General features: G+C 40.4%; 1 protein-coding gene across 2 annotated transcripts; it reads right to left on the bottom strand.

Annotated features, from left to right (window-relative positions):
* Positions 1 to 3835: 3835 nt before the first annotated feature.
* Positions 3836 to 23484, bottom strand: HIKESHI (heat shock protein nuclear import factor hikeshi). 2 transcript variants are annotated; one of them, XM_080911758.1, is made up of 5 exons: positions 23280 to 23484; positions 18584 to 18821; positions 6001 to 6152; positions 5325 to 5443; positions 3836 to 4155 (listed from the first exon to the last, which is right to left on the bottom strand). In XM_080911758.1, the coding sequence occupies exons 1-5, from the start codon at positions 23307 to 23309 to the stop codon at positions 4101 to 4103; spliced, it is 594 nt and encodes a 197-aa protein (XP_080767884.1). In that variant the 5' UTR covers positions 23310 to 23484; the 3' UTR covers positions 3836 to 4100. The 2 variants fall into 2 exon arrangements, with proteins under 2 accessions (XP_080767884.1, XP_080767885.1); XM_080911759.1 differs by lacking the exon at positions 18584 to 18821.
* Positions 23485 to 24063: the final 579 nt, after the last annotated feature.

Raw genomic sequence — 24063 nt, 5'->3', positions numbered from 1 at the left:
CACAGAAGCACAAGGTGAAAGCTCACCTCAGGGCAGCACAGCAGTGAAGAGACAGGAAGAGAACAGTCTCACTATCCTTCCTGGCTATGACCCAAATGACTCTGTGGCCCTCCACTGGGCTCCACTTCCCACAACACTGCAGGACTGACCCAGCCTTTGAGTATACAGGCTGCTGGAGACCATGTAAGACCCTGCGAATGCTGGTCTGGATTCCAGTCTAGTTGCCATTCCTTCTCATTCTCATTGTTATAATACTTTGAGAAGAGGGGAAAAAAGATACGGTTAAAATCAAGAATTCTTTTATTTCTGTAGCCTTTTTTCCATGACTTTCATGTACATATTTATTTCAACACTAGCCTTAGTTTCTAAGAATCTATAAGACATAATCTATATGCACAAGTCTCCATTTAAAGAATACAGTGCTTTTAGTTTGCTCAAAGCTGTGTCAGCAGTATCAACAGTCTGACTTTAGAGCAAGCATGGTTTTCTGTTTTATAACTTTTATCTTCTTTATTTTAGAATACCTCCATCCTCCCCCAAAGCAACCTCACTTCCAGTAAGTTAATCCTTTCCAGTAAGTCACAATGGCCTTAAGCAACCACTGATCTGTCTCCAGATTTGCCTTTTCTAGATATTTTATTCTAATTAAATTAGTATTTGGTTTCCTTCACTTACCATGTCTTCAAGATTTTCCAAGCCATCACTATGTATAATTCATTCTTTTCCAAGATTTTATTTATTTTATGTATATGAGTACACTGTCCCTGTCATCAGACACACCAGAAGAGGGCATCAGATCCCATTACAGATGGCTGTGAGCCACTATGTGGTTGCTGGAAACTGAACTCAGGACCTCTGGAAGAGCAGTCGGTGCTTTTTTTTTTTTTTTTTAACAGTTACTGTGCAGTATTTGACAGAGAACACACTGCTATTCCACAGCTAAGACTTTATTCAGATTGCAGTCCCATTACACATGGTCCAAGAACATTCAAATAAGAACTTAGATCAGAATCTAAAGACTGGTCTTCAGACATAGCCAGCAGTGCCACGTTTGCCTATGCTCTCTCCAACATAAAACCACATCCACACCTCAGTGGCCATCAAGCCACTCAGCACTTAACTGTACGGTGTCTGAGGCTGCCACTTTTAGCACTTTTTTTTTTCATGATCTGAATAGCTGTAGGAATTTCACCAGGGGTTGGGGGAACCAGCCCACCTTGGCGTAGTGCCAAAATGTGGCCAATCGAGACTCTGAGTAAGTCATGGCAGCGGCCACCATTGACGGTGCCTTCTCCTCGAAGTTAAGGATGAAGTTGGCCATGGTCTGAGGTGGAAGGTATGTCTCCCCGAACCACCGTCCAGTCAGTGCTCTTAATAGCAGAGCCATCTCTCAAACCCTAATTCATTCTTTTCTACTGAAAATTAAATATGTCATTATGGGACAAAGAACACCAAATCTAGTCTCAGTTGATGGACAACTGTGTTGTTCCCATCCTTTTAGGCTACTAAGAATAATGTTACTGACATCTATGTTATATTTTTTATAAAAATGTTTTTTGTTTTTAAAAAGATTATTTTAAATTATATGTCTGTGTATATGCCTACAGGGCCCAGAGGTGTCAGGTCCTCTGAAGCTGGAGTTACAGGTGGTGCTGAGCCACCCACCATGGGTGCTGGGAATGAACTGAGTCCTCTGCAAAAACAGTCTGAGCTTTAACCACTTAGCTTTCTCTCCAGTCCACTATCATCATCCCCCTTGGTACTTCCTTAGACATCTTGGACTACTCTAAATATAAATAATATTAACATTCCCATTATTTTATGAACCATTAGAAATTACTTATCTCTTGGGGGTTGGGGAAGTAAGGAAGCAGACCAGGAGGTGTATGAAGTCTGGACTGTTAAAAAGGATTAAAGAATAAAAATAAATTTTTAAAAAATCACTTACCTCAAAGGCAGGCTTATATATATATGCATTCTACACAAAAATCCGTCTTGTGCATATAATTTTTTTAATCATTCAGATACTTAACTTTCTTCTTTTTTCCCTGGGATAACTATGCACGTCCACCATGTCAGGAGTGCACGCCATATCTGAGAGTTCTTGGAAATGGAAGCCCGTTTGTTCATGCTATGCCAAATGCTTTTGCAAGAGCAAGAATAACTCAACTAGAAAAGGTCATCCAAAATTTAACTCTCACCATCTGGTCCGGAAGCCAAACAAACTCCTGTATATGTACTGACCCAGACTGTCTTAGACAATTATACTAACTTAGGTCCTCTCACCAAAACAAGGAGCAGTTCGTGTTAAATAACTTCTACCTCTATCTACCAAATCATTGAATAGGCAGTGCAGATTCTCTTTAAGATTATTCATTTGTTTTATGTAGATGGTTTCTGCCTGTATCTATGCCTGTACACAATCAGCATGTTTGGTACCCTTGGGGAACAGACAGTGTCAGACTCTCTGTTGCTGGAGTTACAGATGATTGTGAGCCACTGTGTGTGCTGGGAACCAAACCTAGGTCCTCTGAAAGAACAGCATGCACTCTTAACCACTAAACCATCTCTTCAGCCCCAGAACAGATTTTGACTAGGTAAAAACACGTAGCTACATGACTAGAGAACTCAGTTGATCTGTGTGTCAGTTTTGTAGCTTGGGTTTGGTCATCTAGGGTCCTGGTTACACATATGCTAGTACAGTAATCATTCTGGATCTGTCAATTATATTGAAATTAGTTAATGCTTTCTGTCTTGAGTAGCAAAAGCTGTTGTACAGCCACCATCGGGGTGCATGACGGAACAATCGTTTGTTTACAAGAAGGACTGAGCACAATCACTGTGCACAATCATAACCCAGTACCAAACTGACAAGAACTTTCCTAAGGGCAGGTTGGGGGTACAAGTAAACTAGATCCTTGTTTCAACAAAAGACTGCAAACTGCTCTAACAAATAATTCTGCACAGGTTCATGTATTTTAGAGACACTGTTAACAATCTGGTTACTCCTCATATCACTTACACCTTTTGAAGACAAAAAGACAGCGCACCATCAGTGACCAATTTTCCAACTTCTTAGAATTATCTGACAAAACAGGACAAAATTAACTCAAGCTCCAAAACTGTTAAGTTCTCTTTGTATATCGGGACGCAGTGGCTCCTTTGCTGTATGTGCTCCTTGGACGAGAAGCTAATATACTGACTTTTCATTATAGTTAAGATGCTTCACTAGTATTAATCTTCTTAAGTGAGACAAAAAGTTCTGACTTCATATGCAAAGGTACTGAGTCCTACATTCTCTATTAATTTCTACTAACATCAACAATATTCAAGAAAAGTTCACTGGTATCAAACATAGAAAATTTATTAAATAAAAACATATCAATCTGCAGATATAAAATCTCACAATGAACCTCTCTTGATTGAAAAACAACAAACGTGCTAATCTTAGAAATACGTCCTAAACAAATGTGGTAAACATCCTGCAATGCCGGTGCTCAGGAGGCAGGGTCTGGGCATCGGAAACAAGGGTATCTTCAGCTACAGAGGGACTGTGAGTCTATCCTGGGCCACATGAGACCCTGTCTCAAAAACAAAAAATTGAAAAAGAAATGCTTCTGAAGATAATTTTCCCGTCTTAAAACATATTTGGCATGTATTCTGAAAGCTCCCCAATTATGATATATTTGATTAGAGTGTGATGGAGAAAAGCCTGTAATCACAGCACTAATTACAGGCCATCCTGGGCCACACAAGAGCCTAAAACCCAAGCAATAAACAGACTTAACTACTCTAGCAACATACTGTAAGAACAAGAAGGTCACACATGCGGTGGTATGTCAGACACTACTGCTGTGAGTAGGGTTTATTTTAAGAAATGAATGACAGCTTGTACAAAATGTTTGCCTCCAAGAAGTATACAACACTTATAAGGGAGAAGGAATTAATAATGAACATTTTCCTTGTTCAATGGTTCGAATTTTTATAAGGGTTTTTATAAGTCTCATAGTCACTAAGCAGGTTCTTTTTGAAAGGTAGGCTTCATGATGACCCTTTTGACTTCTTGCCTTTATATGACATGACAAATTATTTTATTCAAATTATGTTTTCCAAAAGAAAGGGTTCTGTGCTAGTCGTCTTTGAAAGTTTTCATACCTAGAAAAGAAAATTCAAATTTGTATAAGAGCATTTCAATCACAATTTCATAACATATTAAACCACTTTTATCAACAATACCTTTATGACTTTTTTTTAAAGATTTATTTATTAATTATATGTAAGTACACGGTAGCTGTCTTCAGACACACCAGAAGAGGGCATCAGATCCCATTACAGATGGTTGTGAGCCACCATGTGGTTGCTGGGATTTGAACTCAGAATCTCTGGAAGAGCAGTCGGTGCTCTTAACCACTGAGCCATCTCTCCAGCCCCCTTTATGACATTTCTAAAACACCATGATAAAAAAAAGTAGGAAGAAAGTGACCCTGAAAGTCATTGTAAGAGCAAGAACAGTGGCCTGAGGTGACAGGAACCGACAGCCCTTGGCAGAGAGCAGCGATCTCCCTGACCCCACAGACAAAGCCAACGCAAGAAGGTCAAGGAACAGAACCATCGCAGACTGTTCAGTCACACCGGCACTGGGACAAAATGTAAACGCAGTATACTCTGGTGCCCCTCGCTGCAAGAGAGGACTACTGCCTACAAAGCTTCCTCAACATCTCCTCACTGGGACATTCAAAGTGAAACGAAACCCCTACAAAACATAGGAAGTCTGAGAAAAGCAGTTCAATAGTCAATATGTTCAAGATGTAATGAGAGCTACACGATGCTGGTTGACTGGCGATTTTATTGCTACGTAAAAGAGCACTTTACCTGTATGTATGTATGTGAACTATGTATGTGTGGTATCTACTGGGGCCAGAAGAGGCCATCAGATCCCTTCTCTGTCCTAGGAGCTGGGAACTGAACCCAAGTCTGCTCTAAGAGCTCTTAACCTGAGTCATCTCTCCAGCCCCTGGGAGAAAATGTTCTCATCCATTGTTCACATGTCAACATAGTACTTCTAACTCAACATACACCCTAACAGTGATCCCTAGAACACAGCTCTTTCCCTATCTCCATGAATTCCTAATGGCTACCATGTAACAGGATATGAACTATTCCAGATCTGAATGCTACAAAATAGACATTAGCGTGTAATATATTAACATATGTTGATATCCACAGTAAAAGACTATGTTTACTTCTGAAAGAAGACATATATTCACAGGCAAAATATATACAGTTACTAAGCCTGGATACTAGAGATTGGGATTAGCTCATACCATTTCAGAACCACATTTGCTGGGATGAACATTTCTGACGGGTTTGGTGTCATCTGAGCCTGAGAGAGAGCGAATGATGAAGCAAAGTTGTAGAAGTTGTCCAACATCTTCTGTGTGAACTGAAAGTTAATGGGTCATAATAGTGAGTTACATTAATGTGCAGTTTAGACCTTAATATTTTAAAGTATTTGCATCTTAACTTGGTTTAAGGAATATAAGTTCTAAGACAACCAGATATGGTGACTCACAACCATCTGTAATGGGATCTGACGCCCTCTTCTGGTGTGTCTGAAGACAGCTACGGTGTGCTTATACAATACATCTAAAAAGACCAAAAGTTCTGAATGCTTTATTAAAGGCTCAAATATGTTATAAGCTTATGAAAGCAGACAGAAGAATGGTGGCTGTAAGGTTAGGGAAATGGGGAGGGGTTTGCCAAAGGTGCAAAGTGTATGAACAGACCGCACACTGAATGTATACTGCAGATCTGCTGCGACATCAGATCATACATGTGCTTATACAGCACAGAATGCAGCGCCGTGGATATGGTACCTAGTTTTAGTGACTTCGCAAAAGACATAAACCACGACATTATTTTAACCACAGATGTACAATTTTGTGAAATATACCATAATGGGGGAGGGGCCAAAACAGGAACAAAGTCTGTGCGCGTCACCTGTGTAAAGGAGTCAGCGGAGGACACGGCAGCACTGCCTACAGGAGTCTGCTGAGCCAGACTGTCCAACAACTCCACCGAAATTCCAATCTGGGCAACAGACGGGGTTCGCGCAATATTCATGGCTCCAAATGGGTGCTGGCTTCCTTCTCCTGAATGAAATTGACAGGTGCTACAAACTTCAAGCCAACTTGTACTCACGAAAATTCCTATGCAAATGAGGAATCTCTCCCTTATTTAACTTATTAGACAGGAGGAAGGTTATCATTATGATTCTGGTAACTGAAGGATGTCTCACTTCAAGGTCCCTGTTCGGCCATCTAAATGACCACTGCTTTAGACCTTAAGGCTGGCTCCCCACTTCACATGTTGCTGCTGGAACTCTGAAAAGCTCCCCACCTCTAACACACAAGCCTGTCTAGGAAAAGTCACACAACACAGAATAAATACATCCATCTTGGAGATAAATCTCATGAGCAGGTCTCTAGTGGGTGTCTATGGTCCTCTTTCTCTGCACATGCACATTAAATACAGTATTTCAAATCTTGGAACTCTGAAACCTGAAGTGACTCATAATTTTTCAAGTAAGGAACATCATCTTCTCTACCCATTAATATTCAATACATTCTCATTTTTACATTTATACACCTTTTAAAGAATTTCCAACTCTGGGACCAACAAGATGGCTCCATAGGTAAAGGACTCAACCTCTACCTGTCCTCAGATCTCCACATATACCCTATGGAGTGCTCGCACAGACAGACGATAAGTAAATATATAAAAATTAAATGAGGGCTGGAGAGATGGCTCAGTGGTTAGAGCACTGACTGCTCTTCCAGAGGTCCTGAGTTCAATTCCCAGCAACCACATGGTAGCTCACAACCACCTGTAATGGGATTTGATGCCCTCTTCTGGTGTGTCTGAAGACAGCTACAGTGTCTACAGTGTCGTCCTTACATATATGAAATAAATAAATCTTTTAAAAAAAGAAAAAGAAAGACAGACTCCCTCAGCTTACACTGGCAGGTCACAGCCCATCATTAAGGGATGCATAACAGGAACTCAAAAGGAGCTTGAAACAAAACTACAGAGAAACACTGCTTGCTGGTTTGCTCTCAGGCTCATATTTAGCTATCATTCTTTTTTTTTTTTTAATTCATTTAACTTTATTTACATGAGTACACTGTCACTCTCTTCAGACACACCAGAAGAGGGCATCAGATCCCATTACAGATGGTTGTGAGCCACCATGTGGTTGCTGGGAATTGAACTCAGGACCCCTAGAAGAGCAGTCAGTGCTCTAACCACTGAGCCATCTCTCCAGCCCTGTGCTGGATTCGTACACAGCCTGGATCACATGCCTCAGGAATGGTTCCACCCATGGTAGGTTAGGCCCTCCTGCATCAACTAATAATCAACCCAATCCCTCGTGGTGAGAGGTCTCCTCTCAGATGACTGTAGGCTGTGTCAACTGAAAATGTTTAGGGTAAATGGGGCACCCAAGCATCCTGAATGTGGTAAGATTACCAAATGGGCTGGAGTACTGGACTGGATAGAAAGGGCTGAGCACAAGCATCCATCTGTTCGTTTGAGGCAGGCTTTCTTTGTGCAGCCTTGGCTGTCCTCACACTCAGACTCACCTGCACCTGCCTCCCCAGTGCTAGGATTAACTGCATGCACCACCGCAACCTGGCCACCCACTGATTTCTGATGACTGTAAATACAACGTGGTCAGCTCTCAGGTTCCTGTAGCCATGACACCCAGGCATAACCCTTCCTCCTTATGTTGCTTTGCTCAGGTGTTGGTCATAGCAAGTGGTCCAGTAACCAGTACAGCTTCTTGATTTCACGTTCGTACTGTTTCATTTCAATTACCTCTGCACATAAATCTACATTCAGAGTCTGCACACATATTTTCACCAAATACTCAAGATGTTACCAAATACTGAATGATAAGTTTGTCTTAAATGACTGAGTAAAATACCATATTTTCTTTTAGTCCTTAGAAACAGTTCTGTGATCAACACTTACTTGAAGAAACTCAGCTGAGACTGTCATCTAATGACCCAGTATCTAAGACTTTGCTAACATAAATCATCCTTAGAATGTATTTCTTTATATTCTTTAATTTCCCTTTGTGTTTCTGTCTATAAAACTTCCAGTCTGTTTCTTTCTTTGCCATTATGGATAAACAAAGCAAAGGGCCATAAAGATCACCTCTCCAGTCTCTAACTCCAGCATGTGCAGTACAGAGGTAGATGAATCCTTATGTCTGAGGCCAGGCTGATCAATACTGAGTTCTAGGACAGCCTAGGCTAAACAGAGACTTTGTCTCAAAAAACCAAACCAGACCAAACCAAAAAAAAAAAAAAAAAAGATTCTATGTCAGTGCAATGGAAAATCTGGCTCCCATCTCATTTTTGTATGACCTGGAACCTAAAAATACAGCTCATATGTTTAAAGTTGTTTAAAGAACAATATTCCAGGCCCGGAGAGATGGCTCAGTGTTAAGAGCACTGACTGATCTTCCGGAGATTCTGAGTTCAATTCCCAGCAGCCACATGGTGGCTCACAACCATCTGTAATGGGATCTGATGCCCTCTTCTGGTGTGTCTGAAGACAGCTACAATGTATTCATATAGATACATTAAATAAATTTAAATTAAAAAAAGAGCAATATGCCATATAGACCTCCTATAGCCCAGAAAGACTAAAATAACCCTTTACAAAAAAAGCTAGCTAATCTGCCCTGAGCAACTCTAACATCCCTCCATCTTTCCTACCACATTCCAACCCCTTTTCTTTAAAGTTAATAAATGGTGAGCTGAAAGTGAAATAACTCTGACTGAATCCACAGTGTCTGAGACTGGAACAGCAAGACACAGCCAATGCAGAAATGACCTACTGCACCTCTGTAACTGCAAGATAAAAATAAGCTTTAGTCTATTAAAAAGCATTAGGTAATGGGGCTGAGGAGATGGCTTAGTTGGGAAACTGCTTGCCTCACAACCACAAGCACCCGACTTTAACCCCCAGAATACACACAAAAGCCACGTGTGATGCTTCCCACTTGTAATCCCAGCACTGGCCAGCCAACCAATCACAGTTGGTAAGACACAGGCTGCAGAAGAACCTGGGCATCTCCTAGGAGCAGCACTCAAAGGTGTGTGTATAAAGGCCGGAAGAAAAGAATAAAATCATGAAATCATCTAGTTCAGTCCTCAAGGGAAAGTTAAAAAGCTAGCAAGTCCTGTTTCATATGCTGTATGTGAGCACAGCGACCAAGAAAGACTGAAAATGCTTATGTCAAAGGGAAGCAGTTGCCATAGTTACATCTGAATATGAAAACATATGCTGCAAACTTACAAAAACATCTTAAGAGCATTCTTAGTAATGAACAGAAAGATTGTGCACGTGCGCACGTGTGTGTGTGTAGATGTAGATATATGTATACTTAAAATTTCTTTGTTCTATATTTAACAGGATAACAAGTATGAAAACACATTTTTCACTAACAGTTTCAAAAAGTATATTTTAAAACTTTATTGTTAGTAAATATATTAATTTAAATAAAAATATTTAACATATCTGAATTTGGATATTTAAAAATATATGTACAGAAATACCAAACTCTACCAATTTAGAAGATATTAACAGTTTCTATTCTCAGCAAGCTTAAACTTTTAGCTGAGGTATAAAACTAAACTATTCTAAACTAGTCTCATTATGTGAATGATGTCTGGTTCTTTTTGGTTTTTTTGAGACAAGATTTCATGTAGCTCAGACTGGCCTTGAACTTGCTTGCCCCATCTCTGTGCTGAGACTAAGGTGGTTGGGGGATGCTACCATATTCAGTCTCTCTGGTGATGTCTAACATCCCTTCTAACCTTGGCACTTCACAACTCTGAAAATAAAGCAATCATTAACTGCTCACCAACTGTGCCGTTCTTCATGTCTTATCTAATTCTTGCATTCTGCATATGTTATTACATGTAATGCTTGTAGAACTTGCACTGTGGTTATTAGTGCCATTTCGTGTGAACTACGGTTAAGCCATCTTGGTCAAGTGAGCACACCTAGAACTAGGTGTGATGGCACACCTACTCAGGAGACTGAGGCAGGAAGACTCCTTACGCCCCGAGTTAAGAGCATGTGGGCAGTATAGCAAGACCCCTGGCACTGAGCACAGCGATGTACACCTATATCCCAGCCCTTGGAAGGTGGAAGCAGAAGTTTAAGTCCATTCTTAGCTACATGGTGAGTTTGGGGCCAAACCAAAATCAACCAGCCAACAAAATTATGGAGTTAGGGAAATGGCTCAGAAAGGAGATTTGCACTGAACTTAAGGTTCCTGTAACTGCATCGTGGGATTAAGAAGCAGAACATACAAAAGGTCTCTGGGGCTCTCTAGCAGGTGGTGGTTCAAATTCAGTAAGACACCCTACCCCTCTAGAATAAGGAAGAAAGTGAAAGATACCGAAAGTCCTGCTCTGGCCTCGCAAATACACACACAGGCAAGTGCACACACATATGCCACACACACACACAAAAGAGAAAAACAAAAGCAGAGTTCCCATTTAAAAAAAAATACATATGCCAGTAAGTAGTAGCATACACCTTTAATCCCAGCACTTGAGAGACAGAGACAGGCAGATCTCTGAGTTCAAGGCCACCCTGGTTCCAGAACAGCCAATGTTATAAAATGAGAAATGGTGTCTTTAAAAAAAAAAAGGATGCGCACCCATATTTCTGCCAATTATTCTTTGGGGACAGCTTTTTTAAATAGGTATTTAATTGTAATAGTGTTACGATGTAATCTTAGAGAAGGCTGACGAACACTTATAAAAGGTATTTGGGGACAAATGACAAGCACTGCACACTGCACACTGGATGGGTGCTGTGTCTGCATTGCCACTGAACTTGACCACACCGTCTACAGGCAAGACTATGGCATGGAGCCCCACAGCGTGCGCTCGCACACTCAGCAGTGAAGGAGCTCACTGACTACAACACACTCTCAAACCTTTCACAAGTCAGACCGATGCCAGTGAGAGCACTCGGCAGGTGAATGCAGATTCCTGACAAACCAAGCTGAAGCTCCAGGATCTATGTGGTAAAGGAGAGACAGAATCCTCAGCTCCCATACAGGTACCATGGTGAGCTCGAGCTCGCACGTGCGCGCACACACATCACACACACATACATCACAATCACACACATCACACACACACAATCACACACATCACACACATACATCACAATCACACACATCACACACACACAATCACACACACAATCACACACATCACACACATACAATCACACACACTCATCACAAGCACAATCACACACACAATCACACACACATACAATCAAACACACACATCATACACAATCACACATACAATTACACACATATCACACACACACAATACACACACATCACACACACATAAAAACAAATAAATAAATGTAACTCTCTTTTGTATCTAGATAAGGACAAATATGACCAAAAATGATAAATGGGAAAAGTAGTATAAGGAATCTTTGTACAAATCTTCTATTCTCCACGAATTTCTTTTTCTCTGATGCAGAACTAGGAATGTAAGTCAGGCATAGAATGCTTGCCGCACATTCATATCACAAACACGATGCCCAGTACAAAAAACAATTGTGATGTTTTTAAGATTTACTTAAATGTGTACTGTGAGTGCCTGCATGTACGTACCATATGTGTACATAGAGCCCATGCAGGCTAGAGCAGGTATCAGATGCTTGGAACCTAGAGTTACAAACTGTGAGCTGAGCTGCCGTGTGGGTGCTGAGAACTGCACCGGGTTCTCTGCAAGTGCTCGTACCACTGAGCCACTCCAGCTTCTGGAACTGCTGTTTTAAAAACCTGAGTTTCAGACTAATAATATGTCATAACTGGGCTTTGGTCAAAACAGTATAAAGGAAAACTCAACTACAAGGTACCTAATTTACTCTGAAGGCCTGAAACACAAAATATAATCCTTTACTAATAACAAGTTTGTAGTTTATAAAAGCTCTACTACAGTACTTATTCACATAAACACTTGTTTTCTCTTAACGCCACAGGCACTTTGAGTAACTATTATTCTAATAAGTGTAATCACACATTAAAAGTGCTGTAAAGACAACAAAAATTTGTCAAGCTCTACGTAAGTGTTTTCGTATCTGACCTAAGGTCCTACTCCCCCACCTGCTCTTCCAATCTTGGCCTCTTCTGTTTCCCATTGTCCATCTAATTCACTGCGGATGTCACTGAAGTGCTCCCTGACTGAGGCATTGCGCTACTTCCTCCTTCTCTTGAAACACTTTACAGATAGTTAACCTACAGAGAAAAGGAAGGTTTGAAAGTGAACTTTGTGTGCATGAACAGTTATGTGCCTGTGGCTTCAACAAACTCTTCAAATGGTACATGAACTCTGCAAACACTTTGACAGACAAATGCACATAAACATGGATAGACATACATTATATTCTTCTAAGTACTTACTTATCTTTCGCAAGAGAAACCGCTTTCTACTTCCAAATCCAGAATCAAAAATTTAACCCATAACTTTAAAAGTATCACACTCATAATCCTGAATCATCGCAAACTGAAACATTTCACTGCGTTTTATTACGCACAGCTGCTACAGGGTTAACAGGCATCAACGTGAAACCACTTTTCAGTTGTCCCTCTGAATGCTGAAAGCAGTATCAAGATTTCTAAAGATTCTTAATATTAATACCACAAAGGACAAATACCACTTTGAAAACTCAGATATGACATTTAAAGAAACAATTGAAGAAAGCAATAAACGGTGTTAAAATAAAATGTGAGATAAAATAGGTATATGTGAAAGTGAATTTTGAATTCTTAAGAGTACTGTTTATGTTAATGAGAAGATTATAGCCAGTAAAAGGAGTTTGCTGACAAAACTGAAGCTGTACTCCACTAAGAAACTTCTCAGGACACCTGGAAATGAAATGCTTTGGTGAACCAAACTTAGTCAAAATAAAAGTATGTAAATAGCCTTTTTGCCTATAAGTTATTTGATTCTGGAAAATGTGGAAACTCCAAACATTACAGAAAATTGGCAGAGTATCTCAACAGAGCATCTGGCTCCCATCGCCTGACTTCTTTGATGTCTATCAAGAATACCATTATTGGCAGGACATGGGAGCACATGCCTTTAGCTCCAAAGAGGCAGAGGCAGGCTGATCTTAGCAGTTCGATGCCAACATGGTATACATGATAAGTCCCAGGACAGCCAGAGCTATGTAGAAAGATCCTGTCCTGTCTCAAAGACAAGATAAAACAAAAGTACCCAACCACTAATGTTAAACTTTAGTATAAAAATAGTACGCATTAAGACAAATATTTTTAATTTAAAATAATCAAAAATATTTTGTCCTAAATTTATCATTATAGTCAGAATTGTACTAAATGAACCAACACACAAGGAAGCCGGAAGATGAGAAATAAAAATGAAAAACTTCACTTCACAGTCGTCAACATACATAGATATTTACTTCTAAATTCATGGAATGTTGTAAAAAGTAAATGATAAAGTCTTGGAGAAAGAAATACAGTTATGGATAAACTTTAAAATATTCAATCAAAACGAATGCCAAAGACAGGAGAAAAATAATCAAAGGGAGAAAATACTAGCTGATCGGAAAGCTGCTGGTTCTAAGAATAATTTTAGCCACATCTACCTGAAGCTACTTCAGCAACCGTCGTCCCAGCCTTGACATGGTAGACAGTTCTGCTCAACCTAACCAAGCTGAAAAACTCTGGGCTTCAAGTGATAGCTCAAGGATTAAAAAACATGAACCTGTTACAAAGATGATCCCAACCTTCCTCTTAAGCAATGCTGAGTCTGTATATAAAATAAGACAGCAAAATTCTGGCTTTCAACTGGCACGCAATTCAACCCACTTGGTACTTAAGGCTCTGCCATGTCACATAGGCCTCAACTTCAAACCACAAGTATTTTCTTCCCACAATTCATTGCTCCTCTTCTTATACTGCTTATTACTACAAATACAGACCAACATGAATCCAATCTTTCCATCATTTTCCAAGCCAGTTTCTATTGTTTGTTTATTTTCATGTTATTTTTATTCTTTTAAACCAAATACAGTCCAGCGAGACGGCTCAGTAGGTAAGGTACCTGCTGCTAGTCCTGACACCCACGTTCCATTAACTTGTATCCACATGGTGAGAACCAAATTCCAAAAGCTGCCCTCTGACCTCAGCACGTTTGTGCCTACACACATATGTACACTCCTTTTTAAAGTTTGTAACAAATAGTAATTTGTCTTTATATTTTACTTGAAAACGAAGCAATGAGGCCTCGCAGATGACAGCACGTGAAAGTGCTCAGTGATGACACGTGTGCTCTTGCTGTCTTTCAAACACGTGTTGTGACTACTGCGTACCCATTTCCCAAGAATTGAAGACTTCTGAAACACACCCTGAGCTGGACAGAAAACAAAACTCATAATCCATACAGACTATACTATACAGAGTACAAAATGTAAACATCTATTAAATACACATACCACAGAAAGCAAAAAAGGTAATCAAAGAGAAAAAGGGTATTTTCAGATCATAAATATGAAAAAGAACTTATATTAACTCTCAAAACTCTGTTTTTAAATATTTATTTATTTATTATAAGTATACTGTAGCTGTCTTCAGACACACCAGAAGAGGGCACTGGATCTCATTATAGATGTTGTGAGCCACCATGTGGTTGCTGGGAATTGAACTCAGGACCTCTGGAAGATCAGTCAGTGCTCTAACCACTGAACCATCTCTCTAGCAACAACTCTCAAAACTTATTTCCAGAAGTGAAGTGGCAGAATGTGCTGCCGCCCAGCACCAGCAACCAGCCGGAAGGTTGGTGTAGAAAAACCGCCAAGTTTTAAAACTACACGGCAAGTCCTCCTGATTGTGGAGGAAAGAAAGAGGAAAGAGAGCAAGAAGGGGGACAAAGAGGGGAGAGATCTCTGAAAGAAAGATAAGGATCTGAGCTCACATCAAAGAGCTGGGCACGGCGGTGCACAGCAGAGACCGCCCTGGCCTACTGTGAGTTTCTGGAACAGCTAGTGCTACAAAGACATCTGTCTTTGAAGGAAAAAAATGGCACATAAAAAAGAATTCTCAGTACCATAAAACATTTGGAAAATGTTCATTAAACCCACAATGAAGAAGCAGGAGGTGGTGGTGGACACCTTTCCTTTAATCCCAATGCTCAGGAAAAAGAGGCACACAGATCTCTGAGCCCTCTGTGAGTTCCAGGACAGCCAGAGCTGCTACACAGAGAAACCCTGTCTCAAAAAATAAAAGAAAGGAGAGGGGCAGGCAGGCAGGGAGGGAGGGAGGGAGGGAGGGAGAAAGAAAATGAGAGGAGAGAAGAGAAGAGATGAAAAGAAAAGAAAAATCCACAATGAGGTACTTCCTCTAAAGTAATACTAGCATGTCTAAGACAGATCATACCAAGGGTTGGCAAAAATAGAGCAGATTCTTCAACAGCAAAGTATCCAAGTCCTGTATTATCCAGCACTGTGCTCCTCGAAGCTTACCCAAAGTAAATATCATATATATATATATGTATATGTGTGTATATATATATATATATATATATATATATATGTTCACATACACATTTACAAAATTATTTTATTTATGTATAGGTACAGAGATCAGAATCCAAAGTAAGTTAGTTTCCTCTTTCTTCCACGTGAGTCCTAGAGACTGAATTCAGACCATCAGGTTTGATGGCAAGTGCCTTTACCTACCGAGCAACTGTACTTTAAGACCCAACTATCTAGAAATATCCTAACTGTTCATTAAGCCATTAATGAATAGTCAGTCCCCCACGGTGGTGCACACCTTTAATCTCAGCTCTTGAAAGTCAGAGGCAGCTTGATCTTAGTGAGTTCAGAGCCAATCTGTTCTACAGTTAATTCCAAGTCAACCAAGGCTACACAGACCAAAGAAAAAACTCGGGGGAAAAAAGGGGGAGAGTAAATAAACTTCAGCATATGTTGGACATCAATAGAATGATGAACTGTCTGGGTAATGTATCAGTTTACATTAATGTGTGCTTTTTTTAAAAAGGCATAAACAATTTAATGGTTCCTAGCAGAAGCATTTAAGCACACAAGTCTATTAAAAGAGCCTGTAATCCTGTAACCCAACAACAGAAAAGTAACTAGTATACATACTATAACAAACATGATTCCGAAATAAGCTGTGCTCAGTTAAAGAAGCCACCTCCTCAGAGAAGGGTGACAAAGGAGGCAGGACCCACAGGGTGAACCCGCAGCCCAGGACAGAGTGTCAGAGACAAAGACCGAGGGCTTTAGAAGGTACAAGGTGACAAGGCGGCTGAAAAGAACAGGAAGGAAGAATATGCAGTGGAGAAGAGCAGTGTGAGAACAGGGGAACAGAGTTCTAACCCAGCAAGTGACGTCAGCCAGGCAGATCTGATAGTCCTATCACAGGACACGCACAAATTCCATGGGCCTGATTCCAGGTGAGTCCCACTGTGGGACTTGAGCCCAGGGCCTTATACATGGTATGCAAGTGTTCTGACCACTAAGGTATACATTCCTAACTTTTTAAAAAAGAAAGTTCTCAAATTTATCTAAGACAGATATTAACGTATTTGTAGGGGCTGGAGAGATGGCTCAGTGGTTAGAGCTCTGACTGCTCTTCCAGAGGTCCTGAGTTCAAATCCCAGCAACCACATGGTGGCTCACAACCATCTGTAATGAGATCTGATGCCCTCTTCTGGTGTGTCTGAAGGCAGCTACAGTGTCATATAGATAAAATACATAAAAAAACATATTTGTAGATGACTTGTGATTCAGGACTCTGGATCCAGTCATATCAAAACAAAGAAGTGAGTAGGAATTTAAGCTAAATAAGCCATTTTACAGCTGGAGAGAAATGTTTTACCTCATAATACTGCAGACATTAAAGTTTTTATGATGGAAACTACAACAGCACCTCAATTTGCTTTGTTTTCTATGCAGACATTAAGTGTCATAATTACTCACATGGGTCTATTTAGAACTTCCATTCACTCAAGTCATCTGCTTGCATTTGTAGTGCACCGACTTTGTGTGACATGAGCAAACAGGTCTGTGCCTTAGGCACATGAAGAACTGGTGACCTACCAATAATATCCACTCCATGTACGATCGACACTGGCCTTGTGCATGGCACTTTCTCAAACTCTGAGTGTCCCCACTCCTAGGAGAAGGCCAACAGGGCCTCACCACAGGCCTGACAAGCCCTGTCTCCTCCTCTCCACAGCACTCCTCAGTCACAGCTTTCTACTCTTCTTCTGGAACAGACTGAACTGTGAAGCCTTTCTGTACTGTGGTGTGTCAAACCCATGCTGTCAGGCCTGCATACTAAGTGCTTTGATTAGCCAAGTCATCTTCCCAGATCTACATTTTACTCTTCTAAATGATGATCTACAGAACTGTCTTCCTCTATAAAAACGTTACTGAAAACAAGAATGAACTGCTATCTTTAAACTCCCATAGCAGACACCAATTTGTTAAGTATGCAAACATGTTATCTACACTGCCTAAATTTTGCTAAGCTTCCATGTGTAATTTCTATAAATTATACACATCCATCTAGAAACAAAGACTCAGCAGCAGAAAATGGCATCCAATCTAAGCTTATTTTAACATTTCTTAAAAAAAAAATACTTCAAAGTAAAGATCATGCCCCCTCATTATTAAAAGAACCAAAAGAATGCTAGAGATCAGACGAAGACTTAAATAGTGTGTGTACATGCAAGTTCACATGTGTGAATGTTTGTGTACGTGCAAGTAGACATGTGTGAATTCGGTTGTGGATATTCACTTATCTAAGTATGTGAATATACAAGGAAGCAAATATCCACGTGTACATGTCAAGTACATATGTGAAAGCACATGAACATGTCTGTAGAGGATAAAGGTCAATCGTGGGTGTTACTCCTTGAGACTGTCCACATTGTTTCTGGCCAGATTTCTCATTGGCCCGGAGCCTGCCATTTTAGCCACTGACGGCACATCGAACTCCCAGGATACCCACCTCTGCCTCCTTAATGCTGAAGTGACAATCACATGACAGACCTTATTTTTTATATGCTTGCACGAAGAACACTACCAACTGATCCATGTAAGAGTTCAAACTTATATAATGAAGACTTTCAACTGTATTTTCTATACTGTTATGATTCTATTTGTATTTAATACAGATTTGCATACTATAAAGTGTGAAGGAAAAAAGGTCCTTTATTAAAATGCTTAGGAACTCAGAAATGTCCAAAGTAAATAGTGAATGTGGTTTCCTTCAGGGCCAGAGGACGAGTACGGCATGCCTAAGCAGCTCTGACTTACTACTTTTCAAATGCTTCTGTACCACCTGTCCTTACAAAAAGAACATTATACACTGTTACTCAGAAAAGCATGATGGAACCTTAAAAAGCTGTACTTCATGTCACACTATTAACAAGAAAGCTTAACTGTGACACTATTTGAATGTTACTCTTACCAGATTTAAGACCTGATATTTTGAAGATGGCACTTGGCTTCCCATTCGTGACAAATCCTAGGAGCTGCCACACTGGCACCCCATTTGAATCAGGATAGGAAAAGTAGACAGATCCTCCCATCCCCTCAGGAAATGGGATTGTTCCCAGCATAAAAACCACAACATGGTTGATATTTTCATAATCAGGCAAGTCAAAAACAAATTTATCCTCTGCCACTTGCTGTGCAGCTGTTTGCACCTAGAAAATAAAAAACCAGTCTTAGTTCCAGAGTTTGATGAGTGACTATAACCTTTAGTACTGCTACAAACTGCCACCAGTATGGCCATTACACTTAATATAACTTTGTTAGCCTAATTACAAAACCACCAAATACATCAAAAAATAAAATCCAAAACCAAATATTTAGCCTTAAAACGCTCCTTTAAAAATACCGCTACATTCTCTCAAGAGCTCCCTGAATGAGTTTTTACCTACAAAAACAAATATGGTTTAAGAACTGTTAGGAATGAGCACGTAGTGGCACAGGCCTAGAATCCCAGGGGAGTCACTCTCAGCTATGTAGCAAGTTTGAGGCTTTCTGGACCACATGAGATGCAGTCTGAAATACAGAAGCTGTATAAAAATGAGAAAGTGTAAGAGACTGGATCACACACCAGGGAGCCTGCGTGGGACCTAGGCCCTCTGCACGTGCTACAGTTGTACAGCTTGGTCTTCATGTGGGGCCCTGACAGCGGGAGCAGGAGCTGCCTCTGACTCTGCTGCCTGCTTCCGGGACCCTTTGCTCCTAGGGGAAAGCCTAGTCATACTGCAACTTAATATGCCATGGCTGGTTGATGTCCATGGGAGGCCTGCCCTTTTCTGAAAAACAAATGGGGGGGTGAGTAGTTAGGGTAGGGGCTGGGGGGCTCCCTGGAAAGAGGGAGAAAAAAAGTTATGTCCATAGGAACACTATTAGGATTTTATCCTCAATCTGAAGGCCAGGTAATTAAAATGGGTACTCAAATATTTTAGGATTTGTAAATTCATCCACTAACACTTATAACCCAAAGCCAAGGCTTGTAGGATTTCTCCATGGCTGACCAACACTTTCTGGGACAGAACAACAAAACACATTAAGTTGCTTTACCAAAACCATTTCCAGCTAAAGTGGAACAAGGCTGTGTAGTGCTTTCTTGCCTCAACCCTACGTGTGAACAAATGTCCTTCCTTTCTGCAATCGTTTTAGTGCCTTGTTTTCCACTTTGGGCTTTCGTTGTGATTTTGCTATTTAAAATGGTCACACTTTAAATACTTCTAACGTTTCTACTTGCAAAATGACTATAAAATGCTTCCATGGAAAAAATACATTGTTATATTTTTCTTCAGGTTTGAGGTATAAAGGTGTTAGGCTATGAGTTGAATATTAATCAATCAAAAATGGTTTTTGTTAGAAACAGATACTGCTCTGTAACCCTGGTTGGTCTGGTACTGGCTTATGTAAATCACCCACACCCCTCTGCTAGCCTAGAATTACAGTTTAACTCTCCAGCCTGATGTGTTGAAATTACAGTTGTATACTATCAGTCCCAGCTCAGTAATACATGTTTTTAAAGACAAATATATATATATGAAATAAAGTAATGATATGATGTTAAAAAATGCTAAGAGGGTGGGGGAGGATTGGAAAGAGGGAGAAAAAAACTGCAGTTGGGATGTAAGTAACTAATTAAAAATAAAAAAATATTAAAAATGCTGAAACCAAAGGTCCTCAGAACCCTATTCCTTTACTAGTTGCAGAGATTAGCATTTACCACTAAATCTTCAAACTAAAGAAAACTTTACTTTTGGGAATCATAAGAACTGGTGGTAAATCAGGTATGGTGGCACATAATCCTGGAAAGAGACAGGAAATCAGGTCACAGCCACCCTTGGCTTACATGGCAAGCCAGAAGCCACCTGTGTGTTAAGGTCAGGGCTGCTGGATCCAGTAGACAAAGTTTTGTCTTTATTATGTACTGATACTGCTGAATCAATATGTATCATTTTAAAATAATAATTCTGAGAGGACTCAGGTAAACAGACTGTCTAAATTTTAGCTTATATGGGATTTTTAAAGGTATTTTTAGGTTATTTTAGGAATTGTAATTGCTATTCACCAAAACAACAAGTCTACATCACTACAATTATTCTGAAGACTAAACATTTAATTTAAAGATTTCTATTTTGACTCAGGGTTTCTCTAGGTAGCTTTTGACTGTCATAGCTAGAACTCAGTGTGAGGACCAGGCCTGGCTCTGCCTCCTGAATGCTGGGATTAAAGGAATGTGCTATCATATACCCAGAACCCTACCCAAACCTTGACTTTTTAATGCCTGCATATAACTGATTTTCTGAGCCCAACATTTGCTGCTATTTAAATGCTTACTTTTTCTTCTCTATAATTTTCTATCCTACCATGCAAGGAATCTTAAAAACTTAATTCTATAAGCTAAACTACCTGTAAACTAATCTAAAGCCCAAGATGTGAAGGCTGTGAGTTTCAGGAGCTCACACCAGCCTCAAGTTGAGCGGAGGATGACCTTCAACTCCTAATCCTCTGCCTCCGTTCACAGGCGTCAGATTTACAGGTACAGATAACTGTTTGACCAGGGCTGAGTGCTTAAGGTCAAGTCCTGAATCCCTGTTATGAATTTACTGACCTAACTTAAAATGTCCCACCACAAAAAAAATAATGAACAAAAACATAATACAAAACTTCCTATAGTGCTAAATTCAATTTCACCAAGTTTTAGCACATATATTTCTTGGAAGGCGTGAGAACTATAGTATCCACAGGTAATGAAATAACTGTAAGGCAAAATAAGTATTTGTTTCAGTTTTTATTGCACAGGCAAGAGACATTCTATAAATTTGTACCCACATCCCAATCCCCTTTTAAAGACAGGATATAGAGCATGTGGCCCACACTGGCCTTGAGTGATATATGTAGTCAATCAAAACCAACCTCAAATTTCTGTCTATACCTCATAAGTGCTAAGATTACAGTGGTGTACCACCATATCCAACTAAGCAGTCTAATCCTTGACCTTAAAAGGGGGGTGGGGGGGTGGGACCTTTCTTTGGGTTCTTTTTCCTTAAAGAAAAAAAAAAAAAAAAAAAACCCTAAGTCTGTGGTGATGAAGACTTAATCTCAGCACTGGGAAGGTAGAGATAGACACATCTGAGTTTGAGGCTAGCCTATTCTATAGAGCTACTTCCAGGACAGCTGCAGCTACACAGAGAAACCCTAAGAGTAATAAAAGGAAAAAGAAAAAAACCAAAGAATGAAAATTAGGTTTGTAAATTTTAGTAGGTGGTTTTTCTAGCAAAAGAATGTAAAGTTCTAAGATGTTATTAATATGTCTATGTGTCCTTCATTTTCATTTATGCCTAATGATACACAATTCAAAGCCAAAAAAATCTTATCTTGAAAAAATTATCCACCTGATATTTATCATATAAATTTGATGTTGGGCAAATAAAACAGCTCTAAATTCCCTTCCAGATTGTCTCACAACGTAACATACAGGGTCTGCATGGGGTTTTGTTGTTTTGTTTTTGTGGTACTGGGATTCGAACCCACATCTTGGGCTTACAATAATTCTGAGCTGGATGTGGTGGCACACACCTTCAGCCCCAGCACCAAGCTGAGCTTTATTAATGGCAGACATCTGAGTAACACGTTCTTCTCAAATTGTTTTCATCTTCCAACCCCAGAGCTCCCACTGGGCCATACCAAAAGAAGCTCGGCAGGGTTAGCACTACCCCACCTCCACAGGAGGCTCCCATTAACTGGAGACAGAAGTCCGTGGCTTCCTGGAACCACATGTTTTCTTAAGAGCAGTGAGTACAGAATATTATCAAAATCTGGTGAAGACAGGAGTAGAGCGCTCGCTTACCACTGGTGTGGCACAATTTAACAAAGCAAGGAGAAACAAAGAAAAACGGCTCTAAAGATAAAGAAGTGAACGTTTCAAGACGGTTTCTACAAAAACAAGCAGGATTCTCTCTGGATTATCCCTCAACTACTCCTGGCACTCCCTTTAATTCTAAGGCTCTGGCTAAGCAAGGACATCTCTTTTCAACAAAAAGAAAGCATTATACTCGAATCCTTTTGTTATTACAGATATGGCTCACACCTACATTTCAGTCATTTCTATTAGGCAACTTGCAATTATATTATTTTAAATTGGGTCAGTAAAGTTCTGAAAGAGAGCCATTCAAAGATACCAACAAACCCTCATTGCCCGTGCAATTGAAAATTTGAGGAAAACACTTAGCTCGAGATTACAAATCTCAGTTTTAATTCTAAGTGACATCAATTTAAGCGAGTAATTACACTATCTCTCGAGTGTAAGTTCCTGAACTGCAAAGAGAGAATGACTATCTCACGAGTTACCACGGTTACAGCAAAATGCTGTACAGAAGGCTGAAATAACAAGTAATTACAGCACTCAACCCAGCAGGTGGAACAAAATGCGCACTCAATAATAGTATGCAGTAATATCCTGACAGCCTCTCAAACACAACTAAGAGTTGGGCCAGCGTCCCATTCCGCGTAGCACACTCCTAGATAGAAAGACAACGACCAGGTTTCCTCGCGTTCCTAGCGCCGTGCACCGGGCCACCACCCAGCTCTCAGTCCCCGACCCCTGCCACCGCCCGGACCATCCTCACCAGCCTCCCCGCCACCAGGCAGCCAAACATGGCAGCGCCCTCGGCGCCTCTGCTCGGACAGCGAGCACCTCGAGTCGGACACCAGGAATTCGGCAGCCACTGTCCTAATTGAACTCAAGAACCTTCCAGAATTTGCAGGAAGGAACGTATCCTATCACTACATAGCAACACGGGAACGCATCAGGGCCGGCGACCTCTGACCCTCCCTTCCTAACCTACACGCCTCTCAGGAACGAGTACTTCCGGGTCCTTACACACATTTCCTCCTTCTAAGGCCGTAAAGAGGAGCCGATATCGCACCAAGACTACAAATCCCATAGTGCCGTGCGCTGGCCTCCGGGAAGGCTAACCCGGAGAATTTGAAAGTTAGAACCGATAGTACGTGATTTCCGTGCCTGTGTGAGTCAAAATTTCTAAATACGGTGCTGGAATACGGACCTTTCTGATGTTTGTGTAACATTTTAAGAGTAACAATGTGCCGCCTTTGCCAGAATTGTTTCACCCAGTCTCGCCTTTCAAAAGCCCAATGGGGTAAATATTTTCATTTTATACTGAGGGCAAGTGGTTCAGCGTAACCAGCCGTAAAGCTTGAAAAACTGATTTTTGGAGAGTCAAGTTTTCATCGCGTTCTTTGTGATAAACACTATCTCAAAAGTGTTAATGTATTTTTATCTCATTATTTCTATGACTGGGTCTTATTATCTAGTCCAGGTAGAACTCGTGAACCTCGAAGCCATGGAGGTCCGTAAGTATTTTTTCTCCACTAAGTACTAATTTTAATAAG

Source organism: Micromys minutus (genome assembly GCF_963924665.1).
Source record: "Micromys minutus genome assembly, chromosome: 2".
In the NCBI taxonomy this organism is placed as follows: Eukaryota; Metazoa; Chordata; class Mammalia; order Rodentia; family Muridae; genus Micromys; species Micromys minutus.
Note: the sequence above shows the minus strand (reverse complement) of the source record. Positions and strands in the feature narration are given on the sequence as shown.